This window comes from Brachycentrus maculatus, unplaced genomic scaffold (assembly GCF_059751285.1).
Source record: "Brachycentrus maculatus isolate JH-2025_06_01 unplaced genomic scaffold, ASM5975128v1 h1tg000388l, whole genome shotgun sequence".
NCBI lineage: Eukaryota > Metazoa > Arthropoda > Insecta > Trichoptera > Brachycentridae > Brachycentrus > Brachycentrus maculatus.
Window position 1 is genome coordinate 632,810 of NW_028281137.1, and position 15,582 is coordinate 648,391.

General features: G+C 36.9%; 1 protein-coding gene across 10 annotated transcripts in view; it reads left to right on the forward strand.

Moving 5' to 3' along the window:
- Positions 1-15,582, forward strand: part of LOC148303037 (uncharacterized) — a 343,245-nt gene that overhangs the window by 326,138 nt on the left and 1,525 nt on the right. For 2 of the 10 annotated variants that reach the window (XM_088270658.1, XM_088270662.1), the window contains exons 3-12: positions 7,242-7,376; positions 7,485-7,585; positions 8,445-8,692; positions 9,614-9,693; positions 10,401-10,537; positions 10,636-10,771; positions 12,340-12,420; positions 13,839-14,072; positions 14,298-14,903; positions 15,453-15,580. In XM_088270658.1, the coding sequence (XP_088126784.1) occupies positions 7,242-7,376; positions 7,485-7,585; positions 8,445-8,692; positions 9,614-9,693; positions 10,401-10,537; positions 10,636-10,771; positions 12,340-12,420; positions 13,839-14,072; positions 14,298-14,903; positions 15,453-15,580 (1,886 nt within the window). Of the gene's footprint in view, positions 1-7,241; positions 7,377-7,484; positions 7,586-8,444; positions 8,695-9,613; positions 9,694-10,400; positions 10,538-10,635; positions 10,772-12,339; positions 12,421-13,838; positions 14,073-14,297; positions 14,904-15,430; positions 15,581-15,582 lie in introns of all 10 variants that reach the window. The other 8 variants (XM_088270661.1, XM_088270664.1, XM_088270660.1 and 5 more) reach the window with 6 other exon arrangements.

The window sequence follows — 15,582 nt, forward strand, 5'->3', positions numbered from 1 at the left end:
GCCTTAATGAGGGACTGCCCAAAGCTTTTAAATAAGAAATATTTGACAGCCCGCGAAGTGAGAATGCGTTTCGTTTGCACCTTTTAAGATTATAATTCCTCCCTCTCTCTCTCTTTTCCTCCCGGGCTGTGGGAAAGGGAGTCCCTCTTCCGCTTTCGTAGATCGTTAGGGATATCTGGCAGTATTTAAATTTATATGAAAGCGCGATTTAATTTACTTAGCAAAGTTTTAGAGCTCTTTGAATATCTTTGTATAAAAGTACCCCCTCGCGTTCTTGGGAAGCTATTACAACTCTGAATTGTTTAGAGATTAATCCTTTTCAAACCTGATTCTATACAATTACATTTTTTTTTTGAAATCATCATTTTTTCAGCATTAATGTTTGTGTCCGCTTTTTGTAATTTCCAGCATTCTTAAGAATTTAATCTTAATTTCTTTGCAGAAAAGATCCGATTGGTTAGTAATTCGTAACTTAACAATGTTTGATATCAGGTTTGATTGTATCGATTGGGAAAGTTATTAAGGAGAAATAAAACTTATCATCAGTTAAATTGCAATACGATCTATGGTATGTATGTCGTGAAAAACCTATTTCACGCTACAGAAAAAAAAATCCATTTGTTTAAATATTTAAGTACTTGGTGTGGTCAAGTATCTTGAGTATGGGACGGTAGCCCTGAAATCATTGTAAGTCATATAAATTTACTATGTGCCTAAGCACAACGAAATTATAATTATGAAATCATTACAGTTTATATTTTTAACGAGAAACTTTAGTCGTTACACAGCCTGTTTATTAGGTTTTGTTTTTCAAATTGCCTTATCTCGGCTCTTCACTTTATTTAATCCCACACCCTCGCAGTCGTAAAACATCGCTGAATTTTTTAAATACGAGTCATAATTCTTATTTTATATTTCGTATATATGACACTCGAAAACGTAATTGTGAATATATTGCTTCTAACGCGGGGTGGGTTCCCCCACACCCCCACACTCCACACCCAACACCTCCCGACACCCGGAGGTGGAAAATAAAATATGGCGCCCACTTCCCGTTCGAAAGAAATGAGAAATAATTGTAAACGATCAATGAAACAGATTTCTCGGCATTCAAATTCATTCTGTTTTTTTTCTGTGGTAACGCGATAGATGGTTCCTACTTCAGAACGCCATTTTAAATAAAAATCATATTAATTAACTGTTAATCCTCATAGAAGAACAGGAATACCTTTAAAATCTAGCTGAAAACTTGGAGTAAAACTTTAAATGGGAGTATTATATATTAATCTTGTTTGAATATATTATATGGGAGGTACATACACCTAGTCCTGTAAAATGTATTCAGAGCTGTCCATATTATTAATTTTTGACGTGTAATGGGCGATATTGAAAGTGTCATATAATAATTTGGTATTGAACTATAATATTTACGTTTATTTTATATTATGTATATTTAACGTTAGTAAATAAATAATATAAAAATGTAGTCTTTCTTCCTTATCTGCACCTGATACCATCGATGATTCTACAAACCATATCATTGGTATCGTTTTAAATTACATATTATAATTAAAATGCAATCGGAAACTAAACCGATATCTCTCGGATCCGGTTTAGTATCCGAACACTGACAGTGGTTAGTGTTCGGATACGATCCGAGCCACTACTAATTGATACCTGATTTGAATTTTATTCCTTTTTTATGATTAAGAACCATTGAAGTGATTTTTACTCAAAACCCATATAAATTTGCGAATAAATAAATAAAAATATGATTTTTAAATGAACTACTTCGTAATGAATATCCTTAACGATGTATGTAAATAATACATAAATTTGAATGATAAATCATCTCGTTTATTTTTATTTTTTTCATCTTTCCTGGGCAGCTCCCCAGTTTGGAAAACAAACAAAAAAGTTTATTTTTATCCGGAATTAATTTTGAGAAGCTGCCAAATTTGTATGAAGTTGTTTATAATCTCGATTTAAATTGGTATATTCGAGTCATGCTTCTCTAATAAATTGTTTTTGGAAGCTAAAAAACGTGCAAACAAGCATTATTTTTCGTATTTTTTTCTGGCGACATGAATTATCGTTTCATTTTCTTTGTTCGACCGAAATATATTAATTTGATAACAATATAAATAAATTGGAACAGCTAGTCAATGTAATTTACACTGTCTTGAAAGAATACAGCCTTAATATTAATTGTAAAACAGCCAAAATATTCCTACGCATAATACTCACATTCTTTTGATACTCACAACGAAAAAAGGGTACATATATCGGACTCCGGATGCACTTCACTGGTGACATACAGACCAGAATACGAGATAGCCCTCTGAGGTAGATGAAACCTGGAAGATGATCAACGGGGATAGAGGAAGATCTAAAGTGTTGTGGTGTAGGGGAAGCATTGCAAGTATCAGCTGGATGAAAAGAGTACCAAAGCAAAACATTTTTCGATGTTTACATTGTAAAAGTGATATAATTTGTACAATACACACACATCCGCAAAAAAGCTGCCCGAAAGAGCTCTCTCTGTTTTGGTTGCTAACCTTGGCCAGAAATAAAACCAAATGAAGGAAAATTACTTCTTCACTGGCTCGTATGAATCGATTGGATGTAATGAAATCGCCATAATGATTACAAATCTTCTTTGATTGTAAGTGAAGCCACCAGATCAGCATATCCTACAGGATGTATGTAGAAAGGGCCCGCGGACTTTAGCATTATTAACCGTATACAACGTGTGTCGTGTTAAAATTTAAATCATCTTGAAAATCAATTTGAAATGTTATTTCAAATACACACTGTTAACAAAAGTGAATCAGAATTTTATAAATAAAATTATCCAAATACATAAATTCAAATATTTCATTATATCTCTTTAATAAATGAAAATCTACCTAAATTGATTAACAGAATGAATATTCTTCTTGATATAATTTTTGAAAAAATAAATCCAAAAACACTAAAATTAAGTGCTATTGTTAAATAAATGAAATAATGTTATACTAATATTATGTTGATTCGTATGTACCATATTATTAAACTATTGTTTATATGGACACAAAAAGAATTTAAGTGATTTTATTATTACGTAATTTTACATTACATTTTCGTTATCCGCACAGTCATTCGAATGGGAATAAAAATAATCGCCTGTCATTCCTTATAATTATAATATATTGTTGGAACACTAATTATGATGAATGACCGACTGATTATCATTATTATTGGCCGTCTCCCTCTCTCCCTTCCTCCTGGTCGATGGGAAACGAGACGGACCACGTCCTACAAAGTTTTAATATCCCGGTACTTATTATTTATTAATCATGATTAAATTAACTGACAACCGCCATTTTGGAATACAGAAATATTATAATGACATATTAGGCCGTTAAAATAATGACAGGCCGTGTATGATAAATAATTACACGCCTTCCGATATTCTTAAATTAATTAGTATGGTAATTCAGTGTCGATTATTTGAAAATGCTATTTTATTTTCATGCGAGAGTGGGGTGTGTTTTTACTTGGATTTAATAAATCAAGGCGTATAGGTTACATTTTTTCTAATTAATATTCGTAAAAAACGATATCGCTCTTAGTAAATCAATATATCTTCAGTCACTTGATAATAATTTTACGGGGCAGGCAAATCATTGCATTAAATATTGATTATTTTATTAATTTTGTTTTTAAATCAATTACATTAATATTTTAACCAAATGTAATGAAAAAATCTAGATATCATGCAAAATTTTACCTCCACTGTGCAAAAAAAAACTTTTAAGTTGCTAACGAGATGTTGCTTTATCATAGACGATATACTCCATTTTGTTTTGTTGGTTCCATCGCTTTCGAAACATCATCAGACTAAATTATATTTTGAAGGTATAATTCGAATTGGTTAAAACTAATTTTATGCATGTAAAGAGTACGAAAAACTACTCCAAACATCTTATGTTTATTATTTGTTTTCAATTATGATTTTGATATTGAAATTTTATAAAAAAAAGTTGTTTGGTTCGCAAGCTTTTTTTTGGCTTTGAAATAAATTTAGTTTTTTATAAGATAAAACATTTTATTCTAAATATTTTAAGTGTGTCCAAATCTACACATATTCGGGTCGTACCCACATAGGAATCACTCTAACCTAACCCGGACTTCCACATTCCCATCTCAATACACTTCTTCCTCTATGCGGAAACACCAATTAAATCTTGATGCGTTTTATTGTATTTGTATTTGTCTCGAGAGGACGGAGAACATCGTGTCGGTTAGTTAGTGTGCCTGGATTTCCGTCTCGAGTACTCTGCCCTATCGCACACGTGCTCACGTGGCAAACAGAATTAGAATCCGACCGAGAAAACAGCAGATAATGAGATACGACTTGTTCCGGGACCTAGTAGACATTTATGACTATTTGGAATTTAAATTGTACATCTTAATGCAGCTTGATTGCTTTTATTTTCTTCTTCCACATTCCTCCGCGGGAGAGAATTAGGAATATCTATAAAGAGATCCGTTTGAAATAACTGGCTCCCACAGTGTATATTTTTTTACAGCATTCTAATATAATATATCGTATTCGAGTTCTGTTTTGTATACCTAATTAATATAGCTTTAGATAACGGATGTACACAATTTCCTTTTTTTATTATTAAATACTGCTCCATGTAAATCAAATATAAATGTACATTACAATTGTAAATTACAGTGATAAATTACAATTGTAGCAAGTGAAAATCAAAACATTATTTAGAAATAATTTCACCTTTTTATATGTTTGTTGCTTTTATATTCACGTGAATTGAATCTCAACAATTATTTCGCTGAAGAAAAGAAAGCGCAGGACTCGATTCACGTGATTAACAATTAAGGTAACACTACATCGATGATTACATTGATTACTGTCTCCCTTTATTCCTTGAACATTTCAACAAGAATTGCACCTATTAGGTGCAATTTTTAATATTGATTTATTTTCCAATAAAAAAGGTTAAATTATTAATAGGTGAACACATTAGATTTCGCATAGGGTTTTTAACTTGCCACTTTCCCTACAACAGTGTTTGCTTTTATTTTTCCTAAATACAGTGTTTGTGAACGTAAATGAAATTTTGTGAGTGGAGTAGCGCATAGCGCAGTTACTCCTGAACATAAACTCCCATCAGGAATTATTAATTGTAAATTAAGTATAAAAAATAAACTGGATGTCCTCCTTTTAGTTCCATTATTTGCCATTCTTCCGATGAGTTTGTGGAAGTGCGAGTGTTTTTGCCTAGAATTTTGTGAGTGGAGTAGCGCATAGCGCAGTTACTCCTAAACATAAACTCCCATCAGGAATTATTAATTGTAAATGAAGTATAAAAAATAAACTGGATGTCCTCCTTTTAGTTCCATTATTTGCCATTCTTCCGATGAGTTTGTGGAAGTGCGAGTGTTTTTGCCTAGAATTTTGTGAGTGGAGTAGCGCATAGCGCAGTTACTCCTAAACATAAACTCCCATCAGGAATTATTAATTGTAAATGAAGTATAAAAAATAAACTGGATGTCCTCCTTTTAGTTCCATTATTTGCCATTCTTCCGATGAGTTTGTGGAAGTGCGAGTGTTTTTGCCTAGAATTTTCACTTATGAATTACATGAAATTATAGTAACTTTAAACATAAACAGTAAATCCACTCACGAGTAGGCATAGGCTATGAAACTTAAAGTTATAAGATTTATGTTAAAAAGTTGAAGCCTGAGTAGGGACATGATAAGTGGTGTTGCATAAGCCGTAGCTAAATTTCAGAGTCACTTGGACGTTAGGTAATTTAAAAAAAATGGAAGTGTGGTAAATCTCGAGTGTGTCCCACGAGAATACCAACATAAAATGAGAAAATTCTTGGACGAGTATACCTATATTATATATCTGTGTAGCAATCAAAAGGTCAAACGAATTTGATTTTGTCTGACCTTTCGCGTGCCTAAGGGGGTCATTGACTCGCATTAGGTAAATATAATATCTATAGTGTCCGAATATGAAAAATATTTTATTGCGCATATTATAAATATTAGTTTGTGGTCGAATCGATATTACAATAATGCACCGCCGGAGTGAGCGGATACTAGGATAGCTAGACGGTCTGGAAAAGTGGGGATCTCGTAAGTCGGGGTCACCGAACCCGACCCCTTTTAGGAATAAACTGTGTTTATTTTAGCAAATGTCTGTTTTAATGTTTAACTTGTAACCGTAATAGGCACACATCACACGTGCTGGATTATGGTAACGATGTGTTACCAACAAACTTAATTGTATCCACGTCACCAAATTATGGAAACGACCTTTTAATTTTTTTTGTTTGTTTAAAAATGTGTAAAAGTGGACATATGCTACAACAAAAAAACGTTAGTTCTTTTTAATTTATATGACGTAAAATATGTATAATTATAGATTTGGTCAATATTATTAATTTTTTAAATTGTTTATACCACTACGGTTTATTTTTGTAGTCTATCCGTTTTCATCTTAAGGATGTCCGATAAATTGTTTGGTAAAAATCTAAGACGAGGTTTTTAATGCTAAAATATATTCCGTAAAATGTTTCAATTTAAAATGGGTTAATAAATCGAACTGAAATGTATTTACAAACATATTTGCCGTAGGACACTGTAAAACCAACACTTGCTTCTGTTTATTACACTTATGCCCTTTTTACCAAAAATGCTCTGACAATTTAATGACACATCAAGTCAGTTGTGTTGATGTTTTTACAGCAACGCCAGCTATACAAAAAATTAATTATAATCGTCACTCCTCGATGCATAAAACTTGACAGCAGTACCTCGTTCCACTGGACCATGACTATGATGCCATATATATATTGATCTATAAGGGTAATTTAATACCTGTCAATTGGTTATAAATAAATAAAAATACATGTACACAGGAATGTTGTAAAAAAATATAAGAATTTTAATAAAGAAGTTGTTTAAAACGTATGGGAGTATAAAAGGAAGTTATAGACACTGTGAAGAAAAGAAAAGTAGAGTACTTTCTCCATTTTGAGGGGAGAGAAATATGAAATAATAATACGTTTTATATTACAAGGCAAAGTATTAAAGGAATAAAGTTGTATACCTGGCTTAAAAACTCGAAAGAGCGGTTCCACCGCGCTACAGAGCGCTAAGCCACTGTAGGACTGTATATTTTTATATTGCAGTAATGATGATTTTTTTGTTGTTACAGACATTTCACACGCCATCGTTTGGCGACGAGGAGTTCGACCTTCCCCCTATCCACTTGCAGCCGCACCAGCACCACGCTGGCCTGCAGCACCACACGCAACACTTACAGCACTATCAGCATCATCAGGCGCCGCAGGTATTAACATCGTCAACAGCATCGATGCTGGTGATTGCGCGATTCAATTGTCAATACTTGCCCTCGTTATGATTGTAACTCAAGTTTGAATACCCTCTGTCTTCACAGATGGGAATGATCAACCCAGCGCAAGACGGTCTGCTAACTGATGGGCAGCCATCGTATCAGCAGCCACTCTACCTTCAGCCGCAAGATCACCCCATGCACAGGTGAATATCTTTCAGTTCAACGTTAAAACATATACATGTAATTAATCAAAAATTAGTTCGCTACTGAACGTGCCAAGAAATGCAATTAAAGGAGATGTACAATTCGAACTGCACGGTGTCCAAGTTACACATTCAATCGTGTAAAAGAAATTATGATACTACACTATGAAATCGCTTTACTATTAATACAATAATTATGCTTTTGGGCGTGGCAATTTATAATATCATGGCTAAACATTTTGTTCCCTTCAAGCCGGGTTTATCGTAATACAAAAATATCCAGATTATTTCAAAGCTTAAAATACGGTATTTTCATGAATATTTATTCCATCACAAACTTTTTATTTTAAAAATTAATGAATTATTTATTAAATGAAATCCAAAACTGTGTAAAAAAAATTGTAACAAATAATATTGTGATTCAAATTCCGTTTACGCACTACAATAAAAAGCTACAATCATTACTTTCAAAATTCTTCATATCGTAAATATCAATAACTTGAAATAACATTGGTGTAATTTATTTCACGGTTAATTTATCTAATATTTTGTACATTTTGTGCATCTAATTTTATACACAAATCATTTGGAAGTGAAAAAAATAATAGAAACACTATATTGCGTTGCCCCTTAAATCAATTACAGTGATGCTTCTCGTAACGAGCGCTGTGCGCAGCGAACTTTCTGTTCGTCCATTTTTAGTATCTTATTGATTTTGAAAAATAATTGGATTGTAAATCGATCATTAAATAGATATTTTCCGAGCTCGGGGGGAACACCTACTCCGCTGTATGTCATATTTGTAGTCTCGCTTATAATATTCCCCGACTTCAATCGGCCGACCGTTCACGCATTGAAGTATCGCGCGCGCGCTTTTCAGCTCGTACGGCAGCCCCCAGCAGCCGCCGGGGAACTACTTGATCCAGCAGCAGCCGGGGGGCCCTCGGCTGCTGGTCATGCAGCCCCCGCAGCAGCCCCCGCAGCAGCAGCCGCCGCAGCAGCAGCAACAGCCCCCCTACGGCCGGTCCCCGCCGCGCGGCCCCGGCCCGCAGGACACGCATACCACCAGCGAGGACAGCGACGACAGCGCGCAGCACCACGCCCCCATGGTAGGTTTTACGCTTACTGTTTTCTTCATTTTCAGTACATAAATTATTCAAATAAACGCCCTTAAGGCTTTAACAAACTTGCATTCCATCCTTTATAATCGAAACAGATGCCCTCGTTTCAAATAAAACCTTCTAATATCTACATAGCATTATTATATTCAATTTTTTACTTTCAATACATGACTCCGTGTTTCGCACGAATATTAAATATTTTATTTTTTATTTTAAAAGTTGTCGATCAGCCCTCTTGTTTGCCTCCACCTCCATCCCGTCCCTGTACTCCCTGTACTCCCGTCCCTGTACTTCCGTCTCCGTACTCCCGTCCCCGTACCACGTCCCCGTACTCCCGTCCGTACGACTCCCGCTTCCGTCACTCCCGGCCCCAGTCCAGACTTAAGAACCAACACGGGCAGTGGCCGCCTGATACTGGAGGCGTTTACAATTTCTACATTTTTATCCACAAACTACCCTCTGTGTCTGTAGAACGGCACCAATCTCACCGAGCGTCGTTTTACTTACAAAATGCAAACGCTTCTAATTGAATTATCTTTTACTCACATGCGGCTGTTCAGTAGCGTTGTCATTGTTCAATCCCGTCACCCGTGTCCGGGTGCGTGTGTTGGCCTGGCTCGGTTGGTCATGTCAGTGTCGGTTCTTAAGCCCCGGCTCGGCGACTCCCGAGTAATGTAGCTAACTCCCGATCCCGACGGCGATCGCTCAGCTCAGCCTCCGAGCGTCGGCCGGGCCGCCGGACGCGACCGCCGCGCCGTACGCCCTTCCGACCGAAGCGCGTACCGGCGCGCGCCCGCGTCGCGTCCTGCGGTCCGGAGGACGCTCGCGATGCCTCAACCTAGCAATGTGTACTGTGCCTTTTCCTGGCCGTGAATTATATCTTTTACTTTATTTCTGGTGGGTACGCTGCCCGGGGACGCGGAGAGCTTTTTACCGATACATTATTGCTCGGCGAGTCGACGACCGTTCCCCAAACAACAGCAACAGGTAACACGACCCACCAAGAGTGGCAACACCTCCCTGGGCGAGTTTCCCTCACTCGCGCGTCTCCATGGCGGGTGCCAACTGTGCGTCGCCACCCGCCATCGCTTCTATAACAGATCCGAACGCTTGACATCTATTGACCGAGAGCTATTGCGCTTCCGAGACACGAGACAAACGGTGTGGAATCCCGCCCTCGGGGTGTTGCCCCGCTGCTGTACAGCCGCTTTCTCCTTTCGTGACTTCCCGGTGTTTGGCTTTTACTGGGTTTCTATCTCAATTTTCGGTTAACTGCCTGCTTCTTCTTCCTTTCCGCTATCATATACATTGTAACAAATCTCTCAGACGGTGGTGCCTATGTGTTAACGGTTTCTTATTTTAACATCCTCCTTATTATAGGTCTTCGTGATAAATAAAAACTAATTATTATAAACTAACTCTCCATGGACCCAATATACGATATTCAAGATGAACATTTACATTCGTTCATGGTATGGTGCATGTTTAAGAAAAATACATATTTTTTCTGCAGACATTTCTATTCAGTTTTGATCTATAAAATTATCATATTGTATTTTTGTTTAAGTTTAATTGTTTTGAATAATTCATGTTTTGGTAATAAATTGATATTAAATCAATTTAATTTAACGATAAGCAGTTTGTAAATGCGAAAATGAAATGTGTGCATCAACATATGTCTTGTGCCGCTGCAGGGGGGTGCTGTGAAGCGACCGTCCCCCGAACCGGCGGGAGCGGAGACCATCCAAGGGGCCCCGATGGCCAAACAGCTCGCCAAGAAGCCTAAAGTTCAAAAGAAAAAGAAGAAGCGGGATCCTAACGAACCTCAGAAGTGAGTAGCACGCTAGCCACGTAAAATCAGGTTATTAGTGATCGAATAACTTTAATGCTGTTTTATGAATACATATTTTGTACGATTTGTCTTCACAGGCCTGTATCCGCATATGCGCTCTTCTTCCGGGACACCCAGGCGGCCATCAAGGGACAAAACCCTAATGCGAGCTTTGGAGAAGTTTCCAAAATCGTGGCTTCAATGTGGGACGGGCTGGACTCGGAACACAAAAGTGTGAGTATTAAATACAGTCAATTCAGTAAGAAGTCGTAACCTTACGATAATCTACCATATAATAAAATAAAAAGCTGTGTAAAGTGACGTATATCTTGCATCGAGGACCGACACAATCTCGTTTTGTATGGACTTTTTATGACGAGGTGAATACGGCTGAGTCAAATATTGTTTTGTATCTTCGGGTACTACCCCATCAGCATGTTACTTCGAGTAATCTCTTGTGAATTATTTCCCATAATTATTTATCTTGAAAATACGATATTACATAAATTGACAATACTTTAACTTGCCAACGCGTCTAATGATAATGTGACAGGTCTATTGTTAGCAGGACCGCAAAGTTTGGCTGTGCGACTAATTAAAATTCCTCTTTCATATTTTTTTTATTTAACACAAGAGAGAATTTAATATCGAAGGGAGCGCGAATAATGTTGAATTTGTTACCAACCAATCCCCCAATGCGATGGAGGCTACGCTATGCAATTCACACCTTTTTTATTAATATCTAATTAAAATGTACTTTTTTCAAATCAATAATATTAATCAAAATTAATTATTGTACATTTTTAAATATTAATTATTTCTGTGAATGGCCACCTAAATGCTATTAGTTTGTATTATATTATGTACTAAGCAACTGGCGCGTGTTTTCCTCATTCAGAATTCTTTATTCTAAATGCAGCATAACATACTCTACATAATATTAATGAATAATAAATAAATAAAAATAGATTATCATTGTATTTTTTTAACATCGTTTTGTTTGCAAAATTTATCAAATTCTATTAATTTTGATTGATCCCCCCTTCCGTCTGAACCATATTGAATAAAATTATATTGAAATTAAATTGAGAATATTTCAAATTCAGGATACTGAAACGTTCAATTGGATTAATTTTGAATAGGGAATTATTTACCAACAAAGTAAAATCTAATAGAGATTTTACTTTGTTGGTAAATAATTCCCTATTCAAAATTAATCCAATTGAACGTTTCAGTATCCTGAATTTGAAATATTCTCAATTTAATTTCAATATAATTTTATTCAATATGGTTCAGACGGAAGGGGGGATCATCTATTAACTTACTAAAATAATAATAAAAAAACTAAGAAATGTTTTTTCCATCTTCCGACCCTTTTTGGCCCTTTGTTACAAAACTCCATCCGCCGACTTCTTTCCCGAATTTCAATCCAAACAGTACCGAATTCCGCAATCGAATCGAAAACGATTTGTACTTCATAAATATGCGAGTACATACACGTTACTCGGGCCTTGAAAGTAACGAATACAAAAACGAACTGTTCAGTACTTTTTCGAACACTCCTTCACTAGACGCTGGCTGGATACTCTTGGGGAGTAAAAAGCCACAAATAAAAGAAGAAGAAGAACGCCTCCAAAATCCCCAAGTATAAACTGTGTCATATTTAAAAGTTAAATTTGAAATCCTTTCCTCATGTACGTGAATTTTTATATTTCTTATTTTAATTATTAGACTACGCGTTCATATCTTATTATTTTAATAAGTATTTGTGATATTAAGATCGGTTAATTTTATTTATCCAGGTGTACAAGCAGAAGACAGAAGCTGCCAAGAAGGAATACCTCAAAGCTCTGGCTGCGTATAGGGCCAGTCTTGTATCAAAGGTAAAAAATAATATCTATAACATATATAAATACTACTAATAAAATGTAAATCTTCCGAAACACACATTTTATGTTTACTAAAAATACTTAACTAAAGCTTTTAGCTAAATTTTTAGGTTATGTTGTGGTAATAATAACGCGGTGAATCACGTTTTTTCTACATTATTTTTAATGGAAACTGCTTACGAATCAAGTAGAATAGGGTTCACGGGGTTTAAATGCTTTTTATTTTTTCATTTGAAAATTTTATTTATTAAAAACTAAAAAATATATGTTCATATAGAAGTTATGCACGCTATTGTTGTGGATCAATTCAACTATTGCCGTATTGACCGCTTACAGGCAAAGGATCGTAAGTGTATAAATCCTATTTTATAGGAAGAAGTATTTATGATAATATATTATACTTTTTTTAATAATAATTTACATATACAGATATTTAGTGCATGCTATTTGTGACTTTAATTTAAAATTCAAAAGGCACAAATATAAATGACTTTTTTTATAAAATGGCAGAAACAGATATAACTATGGATAATGTAATGGTTTTTGGATAACATACATGAAAAATAAGTAATATATATGAAATCAGAACAAAACGAAATGTTGCAATTTTTGTTGTTGTTGACAAAAATACAAAAATTTAACCCCACATTTTTTGTTATATTACCTTCCAGATTTTATATTTGGCGCTTTAAACGTTTTTTTTTCATTACATAATTAGAATAAAATATTCTAGTCTAATGTCGCATAAGCCTGAGGGCGCTGAGGCGCCTCGAATGCTAATTCTCAGCATATAATACAAGCATATTCTCAGTGGGTCATCTAACATCATTTTGGGACTGTAAAATAAATAATACTAACACCAAAACAGTGTAAAAAGTGAACATAAGAAATAAATGAAAATGAACTCTCTAAAGTAAAATTAAAATATAGAAAAAAGTTTACAAAGAGATAAATGAAATGCTTACAATTTGCTTACCAGAGCTCAATATCTCTAAGTGAAACACTCTTACAATCTTCTTGTCGAGTGCTCGATATTTCTAGTGAAACACACTTACAAACTCCTTATCAAGTGCTCGATATCTCTAAGTAAAACACTTACAACTTGCTTACCAAATACTCGATATGTCTAAGTTAAACACTCTTACAATCTCCTTGTCGAGTGCTCGATATTTCTAGTGAAACACACTTACAAACTCCTTATCAAGTGCTCGATATCTCTAAGTAAAACACTTACAACTTGCTTACCAAATACTCGATATGTCTAAGTTAAACACTCTTACAATCTCCTTGTCGAGTGCTCGATATCTCTAAGTGAAACACTCTTACAATCTGCTTGTCAAGTGCTCAATTTATCCAAATCAGAGTGCTGATATATAATAATGGTAGTTAATGTGTTGTTTAAATTTGTCTAGGGCGGAGGCGACCCCGAGGGTGGCGGAGGGATATACGGGGGCCCAGGCCCGGCAGGCGGCGGCGTGGCATACGGCAGCCCGTACCCTTCGCACTACCCCGCGCAGGGCGCCAGCCCGCCCGCGCCTGCGCGCTCCCCGCTGCTGTCGCCCCCGCACCACATGGCCATGATGCACGCCCCCATGGGCCACATGGGGCCGCCCCACCACCACCACCAGTACATGCACCACGCCCAGGTCACTACACTAACCTAACCTAACCTACTGAGACTTCAACACCCATGCTTTAAGTGCTCTAAATGCTTGCCATATGAACAACTCGACACTTTTTATCTTAATGCAGCTACATTTATTACCGAATGGAAATTAGTGCTGTTCTTCAGCAATTATACAATGGCCATTATGCGCTTATGTTTAATATGGATCTGTGTTATTATAATTTATTTTCTTCACGTTTTGCAGCAACCCCAGACAAATCAATTGCAACCCATCAGCTCACCGCACCAATCTCCCCAACACCTCGGGCCTCAGAATCAACAGGGCCACGGGGGGCAGCAAGGGCAGATGGGGCCCCACGGCGGGCAGCCCCAGCAGCAGATGGGACAGGGACAACAGGGACCCCAGCAAATGGGACAGCAGGGACCCCAACAAATGGGACAGCAGGGATCCCAGCAGATGGGCCAACCCGGACCCCAACAGATGGGTCAGCCTGGACCCCAACAGATGGGCCAACCCGGACCTCAGCAAATGGTTCAACAGGGACAGCAACAAATGGGACAGCCTGGACAGCAGCAAATGGGGCAACAAGGGCAGCAACAAATGCAACAAGCGCAACAGCAAATGGCGCAACAGGGACAACAACAAATGCAACAACAGGGACAACAGCAGATGGGACAAGGCCAACAGATGCAGCAGCAAGGGCAGCAGATGGGCCAAGGTCAGCAGATGGGGCAGATGATGAGTCCCCAGGGCCCGGGAGGGCCCCCCATGGGCATGCCCTCCCACCAGTCCCCACCCCACGGTGTACAACACAACCAACTCCAGATGATGACCTCACATCAGCAGCAGGTAGCTATTTGCACTTATCTACTCTTCGCATTTTGCAATACAAGAGTTCTCCTGAAGTAGCACTATTAATTTTAGCTTAAATCCCATTTATGTATCTCCCATATTCATTTAACTAATTCAATATAGAATCAATCAATAAAAATTTCCAACATTCCAATTTAGTCTAAAATTATTTTTGGTTTCGCTCCCAATATAATTTCAAATCCATATTTCGTGAGTAAATTGCACCACTGTTCTGGAAATTTGGGGATTTCGGAAGCAAACGTACCCATCTACTTAACGCCAACACCTAATAACTGAATGTTAAAAAGTAGTCTTGATTATCATCTTCCAGTGTTACTGTTTTTAGAATACTTAGTTTTTTTATAATCATAGGTTTATAAATATTTTTATGTAAAAACAGAGTGGTTTCTCTACCTCGTCGGGTACTGCAAAGAGGAGGAAGCACGCTGTTTAGGAAGTTTAGTTTAAGTTGTTGTCTCTGGTGAATAAAGGTGATGTGCTGGACAGTAGCTAACGTTCCATAGGATAATGATTATATGTTTCCAGCAATCCAGTGGCAATGGGGAAGGGCGCACCACGGCGTGCATCCGCCACGGCTGCACTAACCCGGCCATCGCCAACAGCGAGTGGGAGGACGAGTACTGCTCCAACGAGTGCGTGGTCAGCCATTGCAGGT